General features: G+C 39.8%; 1 protein-coding gene across 1 annotated transcript in view; it reads left to right on the forward strand.

Moving 5' to 3' along the window:
- The window catches only part of SEL1L3 (SEL1L family member 3), a 122424-nt gene that overhangs the window by 23101 nt on the left and 78333 nt on the right, over nucleotides 1–20990 (forward strand). Inside the window, exons 7-10 of the mRNA XM_033948101.1 lie at nucleotides 8194–8326; nucleotides 10698–10830; nucleotides 19450–19596; nucleotides 19674–19885. Coding sequence (XP_033803992.1) covers nucleotides 8194–8326; nucleotides 10698–10830; nucleotides 19450–19596; nucleotides 19674–19885 — 625 coding nt within the window. The remainder of the gene's footprint in view (nucleotides 1–8193; nucleotides 8327–10697; nucleotides 10831–19449; nucleotides 19597–19673; nucleotides 19886–20990) is intronic.

The raw sequence follows: 20990 nt of genomic DNA on the forward strand, positions 1-20990 counted from the left end.
AGTTTTGTTATTAATTCAATAATAGGTATTTTTGTCTGCAAATGTATGTGAGCCCTTCAATCAATAACTGATGGCCCCTTTTGAGCAGCAATAACTTTAAATAAATCTATCATATAACATTCTCTTTTGAGAAATTTTGGTCCATTTCTCTATTTCAAATTCTGACTTATGAGAACTTCCTAGCATAAACAGTTCACTTCTGGTCTTGCTACAATGTTCAATATAGTTTAGGTCAGGACATTGACTTGACCAATTCAAAACACAATATTTCTTCTTCTTTAGCTATTCTGTAATAGATTTACTAGAATGCCATACTACATGACTGACATTCTTTGGCTCAGCTTCAGCTTGTTGATAGATGGTCTGATATTCTCCTCTATAATTTTCTGATATAAAGAAGAATTAGTGGTTCCATCAGTGATTGCAAGCTGTTCAAGTTCCTGATGCAGCAAAGTTGCCTGGTTCAAATAAGGTTCATATTTTGCAAAGCTTTTTTTTTTTTTTTTTTTTAAATCTTTATTCCTTTTTATTTCTTTCAACAAGTGTACAGTATTATTACAATTAATTTATATAACACACTTGGCATTCTTAAACAATATTATTATACATGTTTTTATTCCCCCCCCACCTCCCACCCTTTTCCATATCAATAAAATATTCCTTCCAAATTTATATATAATTATACATCCCTTTTTGATAATACAATTAATCTGACATGAAATCTGTCCCTCCCCCCATCCTTCTTCCTCAAACACTTTAAACATTTTATTATACCCAGTAATGCACAACAATAAATATCCCATCCTATTACATATATCTCCTTATTTTTCATAACAACATATTTCCAATATTTTTCCCTCCCTATCCCTCCCATCCCATCCCATTTCTATATATTATCCCCTAAGGAAAAAGAATAAACTTTACTCGTTATAATATTCAATTAATGGCCTCCACACCTCTTGAAATCTTTTAAAATACCCCCTCTGTATCGCAAGAAATCTTTCCATCTTATACATATGACAAACTGAGTTCCACCAAAAATTACAATTCAATCTAGAACAGTCTTTCCAATTAGTTGTTATCTGTTGAATTCCCACTCCCGTAAGAATCAACAATAATTTATTGTTTGCTGCAGATATTTGGCATTTGGCCCTCATACACATTCCAAAATCACTGTGTCATAGGATAAAGCCACATGACTCTCCATCAACATATTAACTTGATCCCATATTGATATCCAAAATGCCTGAATACATGGACAATAAAATAAAAGATGGTCTAGAGTTCCAACTTCAATTTTACAATGCCAGCATCTATTAGACTTAGAGCAATCTAATTTTTGTAATCTAGTAGGGGTCCAGAATGCTCTATGCAACAAAAAGAACCATGTTTGCCTAATAGATGCTGACATCGTACCTTTAATTCTCCAAGACCAAATACGTGGCCATTGAGATGCATTAATCTGATGCTTAATCTCAATGCTCCAAATATCTCTTAATCCATTAAAGGCTTCTTATTCAAATAATTAGATATAATTTTATACCACTTTGCGGCCTGGTGACCCAGAAAATCTGCCTGGAAACATAAGAATTCTAAGCTGTAATGATCATTTAAAGATTTCCATTCAGGGAACCCCACCTGAATAGCCTGCTTCAATTGCAACCACTTATAACTTTGTTTTTTATTCAGACCATATTTATGTTGCAATTGTGAAAATTCAAGCATCTTACCATTATCAATTACTTCCGTTAATGATCTTATACCTGCTTTAATCCAATCTTTCCAGACAACCTTAAACCCGCCTATTTGTATCTTGGAGTTTACCCAAATAGTCTGTTGTTTTGATTTTAAAATAGAATCAGTAGTTAATCTGTCTACAAACCTTAATGTTTTCCAAGTATCCATTAATACTCTATTGTCCTTACGTATTCTAGGCACTTTTATACCAAGCAAAAGATCAAGCCTAAGTGGAAAGATAAGTGATCTCTCCACCCTTAACCACTCTGGTAATTGTTCCAAAAGCTCTGGGAGGACCCAATACATACCTTGGCGCATGATATAGGCCTGATGATACCTATAAAAATTGGGAAAATTTACCCCACCCTCCTCAGTTGGTCTTTGCAAAGACACTAAAGCCACTCTTGCAATTTTACCCAGCCAAATAAATTTAACCAGAATACTATTTAATTTTTTATAGAAAGACCCCTGAAAAAACACTGGTATCATTCCCAATTGATAGCAAACCACAGGCAAAATCATCATTTTAACAGTTTGTACTCTTCCCCACCAGGACAAATGTAAAGGATTCCATTGCTCACACAATTCTGTAACTTTTTGTAATAAAATTTTTTAATTTATTCTTATTTATTCAGTGTTTTATTCAGCCAAATACCTAAGTATTTTATTCCATCCTCTTTCCATATAAAAGGGAAAGTATCAAGTATACCTTTTGTACAATGCACATTTAAAGGTAAAATCTCTGATTTAGTCCAATTTATTTTGTATCCTGAGAATTTTCCAAATGTATCTATGACCTTCAGTAGACATGGGATTGTTGTTTCCGGATTCCTCAAATGAAGCAAGATGTCATCTGCATAAGCAGATACTTTATATTCCACTCCAGCACATGGAATACCCTGTATGTCCTTTGCCTGTCAAATAGCTAATAATAAGGGTTCAAGAACTATATCAAAGAGCAAAGGAGATAATGGACAACCTTGTCTAACTCCCCTCTGCAACTTAAAAGCATCCGAAAAATTATTATTTATATATAAGCGAGCAGTTGGGGAGCTGTACAATGCTTGTATCATTTGTATAAATCCGGATCCAATACCAAACCATTCCATAGCTTGATATATGAAACTCCATTCTACACGATCAAAAGCCTTCTCAGCATCTAGTGAAACCGAAAAAGCCGGATCATTAATTTGTTTTGTTAAATAATACATCTGAAATTCCAGTCTAGTATTATTAGAAGAGTGTCTTTGAGCAACAAATCCAGTTTGATTCATTCCTATTATATGCGGAAGAGCTTTAGCCAATCTTAATGCTAAAATCTTAGCTAATAATTTACCATCTACATTTATTAAAGATATAGGCCTGTAGTTTGAAATCAATGTTGGATCTTTATTTGGCTTTGGCAAAACAATAGTTAAAGATTCTGCCATAGTGCCTGATTTACAACCTTTATTCAGTTGATCCTGATATAATTTTAATAAATACGGTAATAGGGAAATTTGAAATTCTTTATAAAACTCTACTGTAAATCCATCTCCACCTGGAGCGGTCCCAACTCTAAGGGATTTCAATGCCATTTGTAACTCTTTTAATGATATAGGTTTATCTAAACTTCTTTTTATATGATCAGGAACCTTAGGACCTTCAACTAAACTCAAAAAATCCATCCCATCTTTCTCTTTATTTAAATAAGACTCCGAAGAATACGACTTATAATATTTTAAAAATTGTTTTAATATATTTCCAATTTGAGAATGAGAATTTCCTAACTCATCTTTAATTATGCTTATTTTCTCCTTCCTTTTCTTTGCTTTTAAATAATTTGCCAATAATCTTCCAGCCTTATTTGCACTACCATAATACACCATCTGCTGAGCAAAAATATCTTTCCTTACTAACCCAGAGGAAATTTCATTATATTCACATTTTTTTTAACAATATTTGAAATGTCTCCTGTTCCCATTTATTAACCAATTTTAATTCCAAATTCTTAATTTCTTTTTCCAAATTCACATATTGTTTTCTTAACAGTTTCTTTTTATATGCAGAATATGATATAATTTGTCCTCTCATAGTTGCTTTGAAAGCATCCCATAAAATTCCAATCAAAATTTCCTCTAAATCATTAAGTCTAAAATATTCATTTATTTTATTTTGAAATTCTGTGCAAAATTTAGAATCAGCAAGCAATGTATTATCAAACCTCCATACAGGTTTGGAATTATCTGGATCTACTAAATTAACTTCTATCCATATACCACCATGATCAGATATTACTATTGGTTCTATGTCAGCTTTTATAACTTGCTGTACCATCTGATCTGAAACAAAAATATAATCAATTCTTGAGAACGATTGATGAACATGTGAACAAAATGTAAATTCCCGATCATTAAAATGAAGAATACACCATATATCTTTTAAATTACATACTTGTACCAAATTATCTAATCCCATTGATTTCATTATTCTACTAGGCTTTTTATCCATTATTGGATCTATAACAGCTTTGAAATCCCCAGCCACCACTAAATTAGTAGTAGCCAGTGGTAAAACTAATTGTTGTAGAGATTTAAAGAATTCACTTTGATTCGAATTAGGTGCATATATATTTAGTAACGCCATTGTATTACTGCCCATGCTCATGTCAACAAGTAACCACCTTCCTTGAGGATCTGCCTTAACCATATTAAATGTTGCTGGACATTTTTTATTAATCAATATTGCAACTCCTGCCTTCTTTTTTACCGCTGGTGCAAATAAACATTGTTTTATCCACTTATCTGTCAGCTTCATAGACTCTGTTCCAGACAAATGTGTCTCTTGCAAGAAACATATATCTATATTTTGTTGTTTAATATATTCCAAAACCTTTTTCCTTTTTATAGGGTGATTAAGGCCATTTACATTCAAAGAAAAAATTTTAAAACCCATTTTACAAATAAAATATAAAATACATATATAATCCACTCAAACATAAAATATACATTTTTTTTTCCTTAAACCAATATATGGGTCTCCCCCTCCCCTCTTTCCCCCTCCCCCCCTATTCCCATCCCCCACCCTTCCCTCCCCTAACACAAATGCAAACTTCGAAACGCACATATTACTGAGCAAAAAATAAACTCCCCACAGGCAATAACATACTCATTTTTCTTTCTCTAATCTTTCAAACAACCAACACTAAATTCTCCTGCAGTCAATCCATTCTTCAATACCCTAAATACCCATATTTACTATAATTCTTTATTATATACTTCCCCCCTCATTCAAATTTCCAAACATTCTTCCATCCTATACCTCTAATATATTTATAAAAGTATATACCCAATATTTCGGAAACCATTTCTTACAATATATACCCCCCAAGATTAATATTATTATTTTATTTTATTTTTTTGTCTAACCTAAGTTTCTCACAACTTCAATGGAACATACATCACTCCATCCTATAATATTCATTTTTTTTTTTTTTTATCCTTACATCAAAAGAAGGATCAAACATTTCAACCAAGCAGACCTCATATTTTTTAAAACTCTCATTAATTTTCATTGCATCTTCAATCTATTACAGTCTATTCTCCATTCTGCACAACTGTAACACTTGCACATCTTCATCCTGCTGTTTCAGTCTCTTATTCCATCTTCTTGCAGATTGCTATTTCATCTTTCTCCAATAAAGTATTTTTGCAACATCATCCTTATATCTCAGTCAATTTCAGATGCAAATTGTAAATCTAAATAATGCTCAAGTCATTTCCATCAGTCCATCTTCACATCTTCTTCTCTTTACATCAAGTCTTTTGTATTTTTCATCTTATTATATTCTAAGTTCCCATATTTCTCCAATGCAGCATTTGTGTCCTCATATTATTATCTCAGTCACGCTCAAATGCAAATTATAAATTCACATTAAGAAACCATCCAAATCTTATAATTGTTCCTCATATTTTCTTCACTTCCTATATGCTCCATCCCTCTTCTTACCTTGTCAAAATCTTCTTTTCTTCTTTTCTTATTGTCTCTTTAAAATTTTTCATTTCTATTCTTGAAATCTTGTTTGAAATGTTGATCCCCCTTAAATCTAACTGCAACAATTTTCTAGAAAATATTTTTCTCCTTTTCTATTTTTTTTTTTCACTTTTTCCTTCTTTATAAAATATGTTTCAATTTTCACTCAAAAATATAAACCAAAAATAATCTAAGTATATTATTTATTACATTTTCTAAATACTTTCATGAAACCATAGGCAAATTATATTGATCTAGAAATTCCTGTAATTTGCCTGCTTCTTCAAAATTATAAGTTTTATTCTCATAAGTTACCCTCATAATAGCAGGGTATATCAATCCATATCTTGCTCCCATTGCTCTCAGTTTAGGTCTTAAATCCAAAAGCTGTTTTCTTCTGTAGGCAGTAGCTTTTGCAAAGTCAGGTACTATAAAGATCTTAGAATCCTGGCATTTAAGATCCTTGTTTGTTTTAGCCAGCTTTATAATCTCTACCACCTGCTGATGTCTTAGCAGCTTAAAGATTAGTGGACGGGGACCTTCTGACTATTTGATCTTTTCATCGGTATCCGATGTGCTCTTTCTATCTCCAAAGGAAAAGAACTTTTAAATGGCAAGATCTTTGGGATAAAATTAGTTACAAATTGAATAGGATCATTCTGCTCAATCCCCTCAGGTATCCCAATCAGACGCAAATTATTCCTTCTTTCACGATTTGATAAGTCTTCAAAATCCTTTTTCAACGCCTCTATTTCTCTGTGATCTTTTTTACACACCAGCATCTCTGCCTCAGATTTCTCAGCATGCTTTTCTAACTGTTCAATTTTGAAGTCAACTGCCTGCATTCTATTTGTCAGACTCTCTATTTCCTCCTTCACATCTTTTATATTTTTAGCGTTATCACTTACTATTTCTTTAATTTTCTGAAGTTCATTCATCAAATCACTGTTATCAATTTCTTCCTGAGGCAACGGGACCGCTGTCGGGGATACCAAATCAATTTTTGTTCTTTTTTTACTTCCTGCTCCTGAATTCACCGGATTACTTTTACTAGTTTTACCTGAAGCCATTTCTTACTTCAATTCTTTCTTTTCCTTCACTTTTCTTTAATTTTAACTGCCAAAATCTTAATAAAATTTGCCTGTCACAACAGAGCTAATCCTCTACCCAGCCATCTTCGTGTGCTGCAAAGTTCTAGAATTTTGTTTTTTGACAAAACTACTGTTGTGAAAAAAGTTCAATTTTTGCTTCATTTGTTAGAGAACACTGTTTTCAGAAGTCTTATGGATCATTCAAATACTCGTAGGTAGACCTGAGGTAGGCAGCAATTTTCTCTTTAGAGAGCAGTAATTTCTTCCAATCTGTCTTCCATTTGGGTTTTTCCTGATGGTTAATACATCTCACAGCAAGAGAGATCTGCAGATCTTTAGATGTTAGTCTAGGGTTCTTTGTGACTTTACTGTATAGACATTTGACTTTTGATTTTGGGGTTGTCTTGGCAGGATAACCGCTCTTGGGTAGACAGCAAGTATATTTTGCAGCTTTTCCATTTGTTGTGTAATTGTCTGACAGTAGATTGAAGATGTCCCAAGTGACTTATAAACTTGCCCAGACAGATGATGATCAGCTATTCTTTTTCCTAGGTCTTCTGAACTTTTGTTTTGGTCATGGCATGATGAGTTCCTATATAGAATAGAATGTTCATACTCCCTTTCTGAAATTGCTATGTACACGTGTAGCCAATGTACATATATAAATGTGGCTATTTACACCTATAGATAATTGTAGAATGGTTTCCTAAGTATAACCTTTACATTGCTTAAGAGAAGATTAACCTTTACATTGCATAAGAGATTAGTTTCAGTTAAACAAGGGTATCATGGTAAGAACTTGCAATTCTCATTTATGCTTGCAATTTCACAAACATTTTTGCAGTACTGACATGTTTTTGGGATGGCTTGGCTTCCTTTCTTTGAATGGTCTTTGCTTCTTTGGATTCTGCAGGTTTGCTCAGTAAAAGGGACTCGTCTATTTTGTTTCTCATCACTTTTGTTGATCAAAGTCCTAGGGCTCCTTTTACTCAATGCTCAATGCTGGCGTTAGCGTCTAGCGCGCGTGGCAATGTAGCGTGTGCTATTCCGCGCGTTAATACCCTAATGCAGTTTAGTAAAAGGAGCCCCTAGCCATGGTTATTGCATTTCCTGACTGTTTTCTTTATAGTCAACTGTTGGGAGAAAGATACTATACATATGCAGGTAAGGTGCCAGTGAATTATAGGCTGATTTTCCATGTCAAATGTCACAGATTATAATTTTTCATTAAAGACAGTTGTTAGAGAATGTGATACGTTTTCTTTATAAAAAATGGTACTGAATTTCAGACAGTCTGGAACTAAGCTCTGTGTTGGAAAGAACTGCAACACTGATGTATCTATACTGACTTTAGCTTTACGGATGAGATATACTTTGATGACACATCAGGGTACTTTGTCCTCGGAGGCAGCAAGTACGTGTCTGGGGTGGAAGGATTCTTTGGACCTGTGAAGTATTATCGCCTTAGAGTCCTGGAAACAGAAGAGGTATGCATTATGTGAATGCTTTAAATATAGCAACATTGGAGACCATTCTATACATTGGAGCCTTCAATTAGGCACAGCGCCATGCATTGGGTGCCATTTTTATAATGACATATGTATGTCAAGATGCCATTATAGAATGCTTTCAGAACACAAAAAAACACAATGAAGGAAGAATGTCTGGAACCATATGTAAAAATTATTCTTTCAAAATAAGCTCACTAAGAGATAATACTCATTGGTGACCACACTACCAGTTTCTATAGCAAAAATAAATTATGAAAAGGTGAAGGTCCTCAGTATTCACAACTCGTATGCAGGAAATTCCTGCTCCAAAGAGTTGTTAGTTTTATGTTATACCCAAAAGGGTAAATAAACGTGAAACATCCTTGGACCTTTTAATGTGTGTTTCTTAAACCAAAAGTAACGTGAAAAATCAACGCTTGTAAAAATGTCATAAAGTGTGCTCTTTCTTATATTAATATTGTACATAAATGAGAATCTAGTCTCCTGGTGATATCCCCGTTTGAGGTATCGCTATAATCCACACAGTGAATGAAAAATAAACTTATTTTGAAGACGTTAACAATGATAAGGTTCACTGTCTGTGACGTGTCAGATAGTCACCCTGCTCTACAGAGGAAACAGTCTCCTTCTTCGGGAGCAATCACACTTTTCAGGATGGGAGAGATGATATACCGTCTATCAACTTGTACCTAGACGGTTTACAATGCTAAAAAAATTTCAAATAAGGTAAAAAATAAAATAAATATATAAATGTTCAATAGATAAGACATAAACGTACAGAAACAAGAAGATCAAGGGTTAGGCAAGAGTAAAATACATCAAAATAATTTTTTTTTAAAAAAAGGGTGGTAAAAGGGTAAGGAGAAAACGGGGGTGGAGGGGGTGGGGGTGGAGAATGACCCTTCTTGAAAGCGGTTGGTATTCATTACTGTGAGTGGAGAGTGTAGGTTAGATGAATCGCCCATTCTCATGTTAAGAATGTGTCCTTAAATAAGAGAGGATTTCAAGATGAGAAGTCAAGTGAGAGAGCAGATATGAAGGAGGTCAAGAGGAATTTGAAATGAATGAAGTCGGGATTTGAGCCAGAGCTGTTCAGCAGACCTGGCAGAGGATCATAAATAGTGTATTTTGGAGTTTAGCCAGGCCTGGGATTTGGGGGTGCATTACAGAGCATGGGGTATGGGGAACAAGGATATTTAGAACAGGGGAGAGAGTGGTGTTTTAGGAGGAGACAGCCTCGTTTACAGACTTGTGTAACATAGTGGTAGAGAGGAAACAGCAGTGGAGAGAGTGCTAGAGTCAATGACCTGAAAATTCCAACTGTACAGGAGATTGGCTGGGGCTAGTGGGGAGGGTGATGGATTGTGAAGATTATCAGATGATGGTCATAGAGGGGAAAAACTACTAGTGATAGAGCATTATAATGGAGAACATTATCAGCAAAGCGTGTACGCATATATACCGAAACACACAGCTCCAGATGCACAGTTAAGACTGTCCAGTGGGTGGAACCAGAGACCAAGCCTGGACCTTCTAGCCATATGACATGCAAATTACTCACTCACCCAACAGGATAATACAGACGTTCTGGGCCAGCCAATCGCTGGGAGCAAAATTTCACTGGGAGCAAAATTTCAACTCAGATATCCCTGTAAATGTATAATCCTTTTGGATCAGAATTCCTATGTATTTTTTGAACCCTCCCAGTTGCAATTTTTTCTTGAAGGGAAAGGGATACCAATGCATAGTGCTTCGGTGTGAGGCAATCCTAATTGACTCCAAGTAGAAAAAGGTCCAGTTTGAGGAAGTATCGTTACAAATGTGGTTTATATTTCATATTATTTTCTCGTTATATTTCTCTCTAAGATGTGAATTGTCTCCCTCCTATATGTGGGCTATTATAAGAGTTTGAGTTAATGTTAACTCTTTAGGGTCTTATGGCCTGTAATTTGTTTTTCTTTGTATAATTTGATGGCTAAACTCTTTTTCTGTTACATAATGTTTTATTCATCTATGTATATAAATCAATAAATTTTAAAAAAAAAACCAAAAAATAACTTAGTTTTATAGACCGAGCCATCAACCAAGAGGAGCTCGACTCGGTTAACAATAATGCAATACATAATATATAAACTTGACAAGGAAAAGTAGACTGAAATAGTTAATTTCCAAAATGTTTAGCGTCAGAGCATTTACCTCACTGGCCCGCGGTAGAAACCTCTACCACAACTTTGTAAAAACCACTGTAAGTTAGATGTCTCAGAATTGACCTTAGAATGTGTTAATTCCTGTGTATTGCGAAAGGAAGCTTCCATTCTAAAGCCAACGGTATTCTTTGCATTTCTAGATTGTTAATCCTCTTGCTAATACAGAAACAGCCAGCCAAATTGACCTGCACTATAAGAGATGTACTGGTGTTCAAGAAATAGTGAAGATGTATGAATACATTGTGAGAAAAGGGCTGGCATTAAATACAAACTGTAAGTAGTGAAATGATTCCCTTTATTACTGTGCCATTTCTGCTTCTGCTTTTGTGTTCCTTTGATCAAATATTTTACATTGCTGTGTATTTGATACTACTTTTTCAGGTAGGGCTGTTGGTCGATTAAAAATTTTAATCATGATTAAATTCATGATTAAAATTATAAATCTTGAGTTAACTGGTTTAACTTTGCTGAACTTTCCTGGGTCGATGGCAGTAGCGTAAACGAAGGTAGGAGGCGTCCAGGACGGTGTTGCTCTCCTGTGCCTTCCTTTCTTCTCTCCCGCTCCTTCCGCTCCCCTCCACTCCTTCCCCATGCCCCATGCCACACATGCACCTTCCCCCCATATCTCTTAAATTATTTGCCTTTGCGAGCAGTTTCTCTGGTTTGATGCTCGCGCTTGCACTGGCTTGCCCTCTAATGTCACTTCCTGGCACTGCTTCCCGGAAGTGATTTCAGAGGGGAGACAGAAAGGCGCTAGCAGCAGGCCAGAGAAGTTGTTTGCACTGGTGAAGATTTAAGAGGTACGGGGGAGGGGGGGGAAGACGGCACGAGTCTGGGGTTGGGGGGAGGCGGAGAGGTGGTGGCATCCCCACCAAGATGGTACCAGGGGTGGTCCACCCCCGGCCCCCCCTTACTATGCCACTGGTCAAGGGCAATGTCTGAAGTACAAGCAGAGTTCCTCCGCTGGCACCAGGAGCGTTCCTGTAGCTGCATCCCTCTCCTCTGATGCAATGTCCTTTTTCCACAGCTGGAAGAAGCCTGCATGCATTGCAGATGCTACCTGTGGCCCAGGCAAGTACAGCAATGCAGGACCAAAATTAATTGCGATTAAAATTTTTAATTGTGTAAAAAATTAACTAGTTAATTGTATTAGTTAACTCAATTAATCAGCAGCCTTAATTTGAGGACACTTACCCCCCTCATTCTATAACATGAAAACCTAAATGCGCTATTTACATACTCAGATTATAGACTACTACCGTGTTTCCCCAAAAATAAGACTTACCCCGAAAATAAGCCCTAGTATGATTTTCGGGGTAGGTCTTAATATAAGACCTACCCCTGAAAATAAGCCCTAGTCCCCAGCGCTTCCTACTCCCCTCCCCCCACACGCCCCGCCTCTGCCCCCTGCTGCCCCTTCCATCTCTCCCTCCCATCCAAACCCCGACTGCAAGACCGAAATACCTGGCGACAAACAGCAGCATCGACAGCACAGGCTGCATCGCGGCCTTCTCATGCCCGGGCGTTCTGTTTTGCTGATGACATCATCAGTGATGCGGCAGAGGAACTCCCAGGCATGAGAAGGCAGCGATGCAGCCTGTGTTGCTGGCACTGCAGTTTGTTACTAGGTATTTCGGTCTCATGGTCGGGGTTCAGATGGGAGGGAGAGATGAAAGAGTCAGTGGGAGTGTGAGCGGGGGGTGCGGCAGCGGTGGGGGATGGGAGGGATAGAAAGATGCTGCATGGGAGGAAAGGAGGGATAGAAGCTGCAAGGGTTCTGCTGGACAAGGGATGGTGGATAGAAACTGCAAAGGTTCTGCTGCACAAGGGGAGGGTGGGAGGGATAGAAGCTGCAAGGGTTCTGCACAGGGGGATGGGAGGGAGGGAGGGAAAGAAATATACTGCACAAGGGGATGGGTGAGAGGGGAGGAAAGATGCGGCACATGTGGGGGAGAGAAAGGAAAGAGGAATAATTGAGGTGAAGGAGAAAAAGGAAGAGATGATCATTGTACATGAAAAAAAATAAGACCTACCCCGAAAATAAGACCTAGTGCCTTTTTTGGCCTAAAATTAATATGACAGTGGCTTATTTTTGGGGAAACACAGTAGCTCTTATGTATGAGTGTTACAGATTCATATGTAAGTACTAGTGTGGCACTAAGCAGTATTCTATAAATAATCTTATGCCTGGATTCTATAAATGGTGTCCAAATTTGGGCACAATCCTGAGACCTATGAGCAAATAAATTAGCCAATGAGCTATTAACAATCAATAATTATTGAATTTGCGCACAAATCTGGCTGTGTGATTTTGTAACAATCTACGCCCAACTCCTACGCAACCCAAAAGGGGGTTTTGCCATAGGAGGGTCATGGGTGGGTCATGGGTATTCCAATGAATTACATGCATTTTGGGAGATGCACACCCAAGTTGTGTACCAGGATTTATACCAGGTTTCAGGCTAGGCGCTCTTCTATAAAGGGTGCTTCCCCTTCTCCCACTGTTGTAGCCATTCCAGCTTTTGTTTTATGTAGCTACACCTACATAAAACAAAGTGGATTTTAAAATCTTTAAATGTATATCCAGATAAGGAGTTTTTCCCTGTTTGTGTGTAACTATTTAACCTTACAGTTGCACAATTGACCTTATAGTGCCCGAGTTGTCAATATTGAATTTCATTGCCATTGAAAACTGGATAGCACCAACCAGCAGCATTTATCTGGGTAAATGCTTGTGAATATTGATCCAGTAAATTATCTGGCCAAGTTTTTTAATAAACTTGTTGGCATGTACACGTGTATCTTTGGATGGTGCTATTGTATTTTACCAAAGGCTCAGTATTTTCTTACGTTTCTATTACCCCACTTTTGGTAATCTTGTTTCTGCAGGTGAAAGTTTGCTTGAGAATAACTTGTACAGATTGAGGAGGGCAATTTTAGAAAGGTGATTTATGTGTAAAACCTAGTTTTAAAAAAGAAACTAAGTCCTAGGTGTCTGCGCTATGGGCTCCTTTTACAAAGCCGTGCTAGGGCCTAACGTGTGGAATAGCGCGCGCTAAATTGCCGCACGTGCTAGCCGCTACCGCCTCTTTTTTAGCAGGCGGTAGATTTTCGGCTAGCGCGTGCTAATCCGGTGCATGCGCTAAAACCGCTAGCGCAGCTTTGTAAAAGGAGCCTTATGTCTTTCAACCAATGCAAAGTTTAAAAAATTCAATCTTTTTTTAAAGAAAAGTTTAATCAGATCATTGGGGCGCCTTAGAAGGCACTGCTATGAACTTCACATAAAGGGTGCCAGAAGTACATTTCTCCATAACCCCTTTCTAATGTATGGTGAGCCCTACAAAACACCCACAAAACCTACTATACCCACCTGTCTACCACTCCAATAGCCCCTATGGCTGCAGGTGACACTTTTAGTGTGATTTTGGTAGGCTCACACTTTCCACCATAAATGTAGTGGTTAGAGTGGCTTATGGGCCTGAGGCCTCCTCTCTATGACTCACTAGTCAACCATCAGGCTACTGAAGACCTACGTAAAACACCTGTGTGATGCTTTACTAGAATTTCTCATACTAGCAGGGCCGTATTAACAAATAGGCCCAGTAGGCATGTGCCTAGGGCCCGAAATGGTCAGGGGGCCCGATGAAGGAGGGTTGGTTTTTTGTTTTTTTTTTCAAACGGTGATGGGCCCCCCTCCAGCATCGATCGATCAGCACGCGGGAACCTCCTCCATCGACGGACCAATCATCAACGGACCCCCCTCCCCCTTCGATGGAAAGTAAGATGAGCAAGAAACGTGGGTAAGAAAGGCAACAGCAACTGTAATTTTCCAAGCAGTGCTACTTGACAAAGCTTCCCTCTGACGCGCCCCAGCAGAAACAGGAAGCTGCGTCAGAGGGAAGCTTTGTCAAGTGGCACCTCTTGGAAAATTACAGTTGCTGTTGCCTTTCTTACCCGCATTCCTTGCTCATCTTACTTTCCGTCGATGGGGGAGGGAGGTCCATTGCCAATCAATCCGTCGATGGGGGGACCTGCATTGCCGATCGGGGGGTGCATTGCTGATCGATGCGGGGGGAGGGGGGGGCGTCGCTGTTTGGAAAAAAATATCGGAGTGAAAGATGAGTGATGAGATGGACCTAGGGTATAGGGAGAGAGAGAAGGGGGCAGAGCAGGGCAGATGATGGAAGTGGGGAGAACTTGTGCCCAGCCCTCACCTCCTCACCACTGCTGCTTTCCCACAAGCTGGATGGGGGGAAGAAGATAGTTAGTGAGATAGAAGGAAGACCAGAGAATAAAAGGAAAGGAAAGGGAAGAGAGAGGAGGAAAATGCCAAAGAATGGAGAAGGAGACAGAGATATCAGATCTGAGTGGAGGAAATGAGAAGAGAGAGAGATGCTAAAAATCACAGGGGGGAGGAAAGGAGAAATGAAAGGAGAAAGATGCCAGACCATGAGGGGAACAGAGGCAGGGCCGCCATCAGGGCAGTACTACCAGTCCTGCATTCAGGGGCTCGGAGCTGACAGGGCGCCCGGGCTCCCCCAAGGTCCTAGGCCACAGTTCTTCAACCGCCTTTCCGTGAACCGGTGCCAGTCCCAGTGGCGTACCTAGGGGAGGGGGGGGAGGTCCGCCCCAGGTGCACGCACCAAGGGGGTGCACAGGAGAGAGCTGGACGGGGGACCCGCAGAGTTAAATACATCTCGAGCCGTGAGGCTCGTCTTCTGTTCCTACCTGCCCTGCCTCTCACATATAGCCAATTGGAAGTGTTCCCCGATGTCAGCGCTGACGTCGGAGGGAGGGCTTAAGCAAAGCCTGCCCTCCGACGTTAGCGCTGACGTCGGAGAATACTACCGGTCGGCTATTTGTGCGCGGCAGGGCAGGCAGGAAACAGGAGACAAGCCTCTTGGCTCGAGCTCCGTTTTGCTGAGAAAGTTGCAAAGATGGGCTGGGAGGCAAACGCGGAACACAAAAGGGGGGAGGGAGTGTGTTTTGGACACAAGGCATGAACTTGGGAGAGAGGAAGGGAGGGAAAGAGATGCTGAGGTGGGGGATGGAATGGGTTTTTGGACACAGAAGGCATGGACTTGGGAGAGAGGAAGGGAGGGAAAGAGATGCTGAGGTGGGGGAGGGAATGGGTTTTTGGACACAGAAGGCATGGACTTGGGAGAGAGGAAGGGAGGGAAAGAGATGGTTGTGTACACGGGGAATAGAAGAAAGGAGAATTTTTGGTCATAGGGAGGGAGTGAGGTACAGATAGTGGCATACCAAGGTGGAGGAGGGTGGGGGGGGGGGCAGTCCGCCTCGCCCCGCCCTGGGTTTACGTCTCAAGGGGGTGCAAAGCTGGCCATCCTCCAGTGTTCTCCCTAGGCCGGCAAACTGCGGCTCTTTAGCCATTTGAGTGCCACCGCCGCCATCGAGAACAGGCTGGTGCCAAGTTCTCCCTGCTTTTCCCTGTGGGGCCGACCAACTCTCGCCACTCGCGTCAATTCTGACGTCGGAGAGGACGTTCTGGGCCAGCCAATCGCTGCCTGGCTGGCCTAGAACGTCCTCTCCGACGTTAGAATTGACGTCGGGTGGCGAGAGTTGGTCGGCCCCGCAGGGAAGAGAAGCAGGGCGAACTCGGCGCCGGCCTGTTCCCGATGGCGGCAGTGGCAGCCTATTCCCTAGTGGCGGTGGCAGCATTTTCCCAATAGTGGTGGCATAGGGAAGGGCAGGGAGAAAGAAAGAAAGGGGGGGACAGGAAGCCAGAAAGAAAGAAAGGGGGCAGGGTGAACCAAAGAAAAATGGGGCACGGAGAGAGAGAGAAAGACAGACATACAGAACGAAAGAGGGTGTGGAGAGAGAAAGAAAGAAGGGGGCAGGGTGAGAGAGAGAGAAAAACAGACATACAGAAAGAAAGGGGGTATGGAGAGAGAGAAAAAGAAAGAAGGGGCAGGGTGAAACAAAGAAAACGTTTAGGGAGGGAATGAGGTCTGGAGGAGAGGAAGCATACAGGAGGCTAAAAGAAGGGAAGAAATATTGGATGCACTGTCAGAAGAATAAAGTGCAACCAGAGACTGATGAAATTACCAAAGGTAGGAAGAATGATTTTATTTTCAATTTAGTGATCAAAATGTGTCTGCTTTGAGAATTTATATATGCTGTCTATATTTTGCACTTTGGCCCCCTTTTACTAAACCGCAATAGCGTTTTTTAGCGCAGGGAGCCTATGAGCGTTGAGAGCAGTGTGGGACATTCAGCGCAGCTCCCTGCGCTAAAAACCGCTATCGCATTTTAGTAAAAAGGGAGGGGTACATTTTTAACATGCATGATGAACTATAGGCAAGCTGAGGAGGATGGGATCATACAGATGTGTATGTTCAGATATGTGCTCAGATGTGTAGTTTTTTCTGATATATTTATTAAGCTTACAGTATTTATAAAAACACATTTAATACTTGTTACAAAAAATATTGTGCAATTGTGATCTACTTCTGGCCTACAAAGGTCAAAAGAAATCCTTAACTGAGATTTTACATTCAAAAGTGAATTATAGCTACTAGCACTATTATTTATTAGTTATTTATTATGCAGATGTTTGTTATTAGTTCAGTATTAGACATACGGTATGTTAGTTTAGAATAGATAGGTATAGATTAGTTTAGTTTAGGTTAGGTTAGGGCCCTGCTGAAAGAGTCTACCTTGACGTGGTTGCAGGCTTACAAATCTTTTGGTCAAAGAGTGTGGCGACAGAGAAAAGTATGTGTGTATTCGGCCCATGGAAGAAGGGGGGGAAGGGGTGCGTGGGGGGCCCAATAGGATTGCTCAGTAAGGGGCCCAGAAATTTCTGATGGCGGCCCTGAACAGAGGGAAGATGATGGATTCCAGACCAAGGGGGGGAGGGGGTAGAAGGAGGAGAGATGGCAGAAGGAGAGAGACAAGACATTTTCTGGAAGGGGCAGACAGTGGATGGAAGGAAGAGAATGACAAGAAGATGAGGAAAGCAGAAATCACATGACAAAGGTAGAAAAAAAATTATATTTTTTATTTTCTTGCTTTAGGATAAAGTAGTGTAGCTGTGTTGATAAATGTTTGGAAATAGAAATAGTGATCCTTTTATTGAACTAATTTTTATACATGCTTGATTAACTTTCAGAGGCCAAATTCCTCCTCAGGTCAGGACAGGATACTGTAACAGCAGTATACTTTACTGACCTAAGGAAAGAGGTTTTGACCTCTGAAACTAATTAAAAAATGTATTAGTCCAATGAAATGGAATTATCTTATTTTCCATTTTTTGTTTTATTTTTATTTGTTAATTTGTAAAGTGATTTGTTATTTCTCTTTTTTCAAATTTACATCTGCTATCTTTATATTTTGTTCAGTATTGGGGGATATGCACCACTGTTTCTTCACCCCTAAACTGTACCGTTCCTTTGGTTTGTAGCACAAGCCAACATGCTGAATGCTCTGCACTGCTCTGATGGTCATAGAATTCTTATGATTGTCAGAACAGCGCAGAACATTCAGCTCGCCAGCGCTAAAAACCTCTTCTGTGATTTTGTAAAAAAAAAAAAAAAAAAAGGGGGGGGGTTTAGTTTGTGATTACTTATTCCATACTGGGTGAGGGTGGTTCTGTGTCCTGTGTGTATGAAAGACATGGTTTTCTGATAGCGTTTACCAGCCTTGTTTGGTGAAATGCAACAGGAATGGTTCCTGGGAGCACCTTGAAAAATAAACCTGATTTAAATCTCCTTATTGTCTGCCGATCTTCTTTTGTTCCACACTGGATTCTTTAGTGGACCACTTGCCTTGTTGTTTTGTTACAAATTAACATACATGGAGTGGAACGTACCAGAGGAGTTATAGATTTGGTTGTTTATACATATGGGTTAAAGTTGGATGACATATAGTGAAGCAGTTGAGAGGCATTGCAAACTTTGTTATTAATATAGACTTATGTTTCGGATAGTATTACGGCTGTACAATGCATTTGAACACTTTTATATACATTAGGAAAGGGTTCTGAGTTAAAGTCCTGGGCAAGTAGGTGGGAAGGAAGGGGGGATTTGTTCAGAGATGTTTGGGGCTTGCAAAGAACTAAAACTGTACACTGGCACTGGTATGGTAATCTTAGCTGTTTGTTTTGAATTTTATAATAAAAGAAAAAAAGAAATACAAGTGGAAATAAAAAAGTAAATAAGGAAACAGGTAAATGAATGGGGTGGGGCACGGATGCAGGGTATGGGTGGGGCATGGGCGGGGCTCAGCTAGTGGGCCCAGTGTACTTGTGTGCCTAGGGGCCCTCGAAGAATTAATCCTGCCCTGCATACTAGATGCTGCTATTCTAGAGACAGGTACATACTGTTTCATTTAGATTTTTTTTTTTGGGGGGGGGGGTATGAGGGTTTCAGCGACCACGGGGGGGGGAGGGGGAGTGGAGTGTGTGGAGTCATTACTTAATCCCTCCTGTGGTCATCTGGTCTGTTTGGGTGTCTTTTAGCTTTTAAAATAGGTATAGCTCTGGATATCTAGGCTCTGTCTTGGACATCTTGGGAATGGTTCAATTATTGCCTCAAGATATCCAAATCTAAGCTTGCCCAAAGTCCGCCTATAACACACCTCCAACATGACCCCCCCCACCCCCGGCCTTCTCTTTGATTGGTTTGTCTAAACACTTACACGTAATGGGCACTTCAATGTTAGCACCTGTGTTACAGCATTGCCCGGTTATGCATGGTATGTGGAAATCATTACCACACTTTAGTAAAAGGGCCCCTAAATCTCCTCTGCCTAATGCTGGTTAAGATTCCTCATCCAACCAGTTTCATCTTGCTGCTTTCAATGAAACAGGCCCACTCTACTCAGGAGTCTGAAAAAGATCGTGTAACCCTTCTGTCATTTTCTTTTGTATAGGTATTTCCCACAACTATTACTCCGATCTGTGTGACCGATATGGGGACAAGCCGGTGTGCCTTGCCTTTCCTTGGGGGAGGGAAATGATGAATGAGTACCACAATTTATTTAACCTTCTTCATGACATGGACTGGAATTTATCATTTGGTAAATACACTTCTTTTTCTCTTTGAAAAAGGCAGGTTGGTTCTAAGTCCATGACTGAACATGTATTGTGTCTTTAGCATCAGCAGAGCACCATGACATCGTTGAAGACATTGGTCGGAGGATATTTGAGAAAACTGCCCAGAAACTGTCTAGTAGTGTGGGTCTGACTGACTCCACCTCCCTGATTCCTTCCCTGATGGACTCCAGCTGCTGTGGATATCATAAAGCCTCCTATTACCTAGCGGTCATGTATGAAACAGGGTTTGGTGTGGCTGTGGATCCTGTCCAGGTATTACATTGACCGCTATCACTTGTTATTAGCAAAACCTTTTATTGATTTTGTTGCTATTAGCAAACATAAAATGTATTGGGATATAGGATTTGTTTGCCAGAAAGTGTAATGAATTTTTGGGAAGCAGATGTTCCTCTTATTTCTAGGAGGAGAATGGGGCTTGCTGATATAATCAAGACATTCTATAATTGATTTTAAAAATCTGTCCAAATATAGAAACCTGCTTTTTAGAAAAATATTTCTGACCCAGAGCTTCTGGTGACATCATCAAGAGATGGTTGCAGCAATCCCACCAATTAATGGTGAAATTAGCATGTTTCCCCTGTGATTGTATTTTTTTCTGGACATTAAAGCTGTTCAGTAAATTGTCTGAGAACCTTTGGTGATGTTGCGTAAGAAGGGCTCTGAAATGACACATTATTTTCAAGCCACAGACAAAAGAGCACGGTGAACCACGTGATGCTCTGGATTCAATGGCGGTACGTCAAGAAAAGACGGATTTATTGGGTGATGAGAACGTATCAGAGGAGATGAAACTTGGAGATCACTCTCTGCTCACAACAAAAGACCCCTGACTCCTGCTGTTTGACTTAAAAGGAGTATTAACTAAAGATTCTGTGGATTAAACACAAGCTGAAGGCCCTAATTAGTGATATATGGGTGACCATGAGGAGCTGGAGCAGCATGTTGAAGAGATGAAGAAACATCTGGATGAGCACTTGGATACTTTTGGGGATCTTACAAAGAAACAGAAGTCTGTTAATGCTCATTTGACTTTACTACTAGACAGAGTGGAAGACCTAGAGAACTGCTTTAGGTGTAATGTGTCGATTCAGGGGGTGCCTGAGCCTGAAGGTGATGAAAATTGCCAGCAAGTGGTTCAGGACATGTGTGGACTGATACATGAAGGAAATTGGGAGGGCACAGATTCAACTCTTGTAGTAAAGCTCAAAAGAGCTCACCGAGCCATAGGGCCCAAGCATTCCAATAAACCACACAATGATATTGCATGTTTCCACTATTATTCCGTGAAGGGTCAGTTTTTATTAAAGGCATGGCAAAAGGGTCCTCAGCAATACCAAGATGAGCATATAGAGATTTT

This window comes from Geotrypetes seraphini, chromosome 1, assembly GCF_902459505.1.
Source record: "Geotrypetes seraphini chromosome 1, aGeoSer1.1, whole genome shotgun sequence".
Lineage (NCBI taxonomy): Eukaryota > Metazoa > Chordata > Amphibia > Gymnophiona > Dermophiidae > Geotrypetes > Geotrypetes seraphini.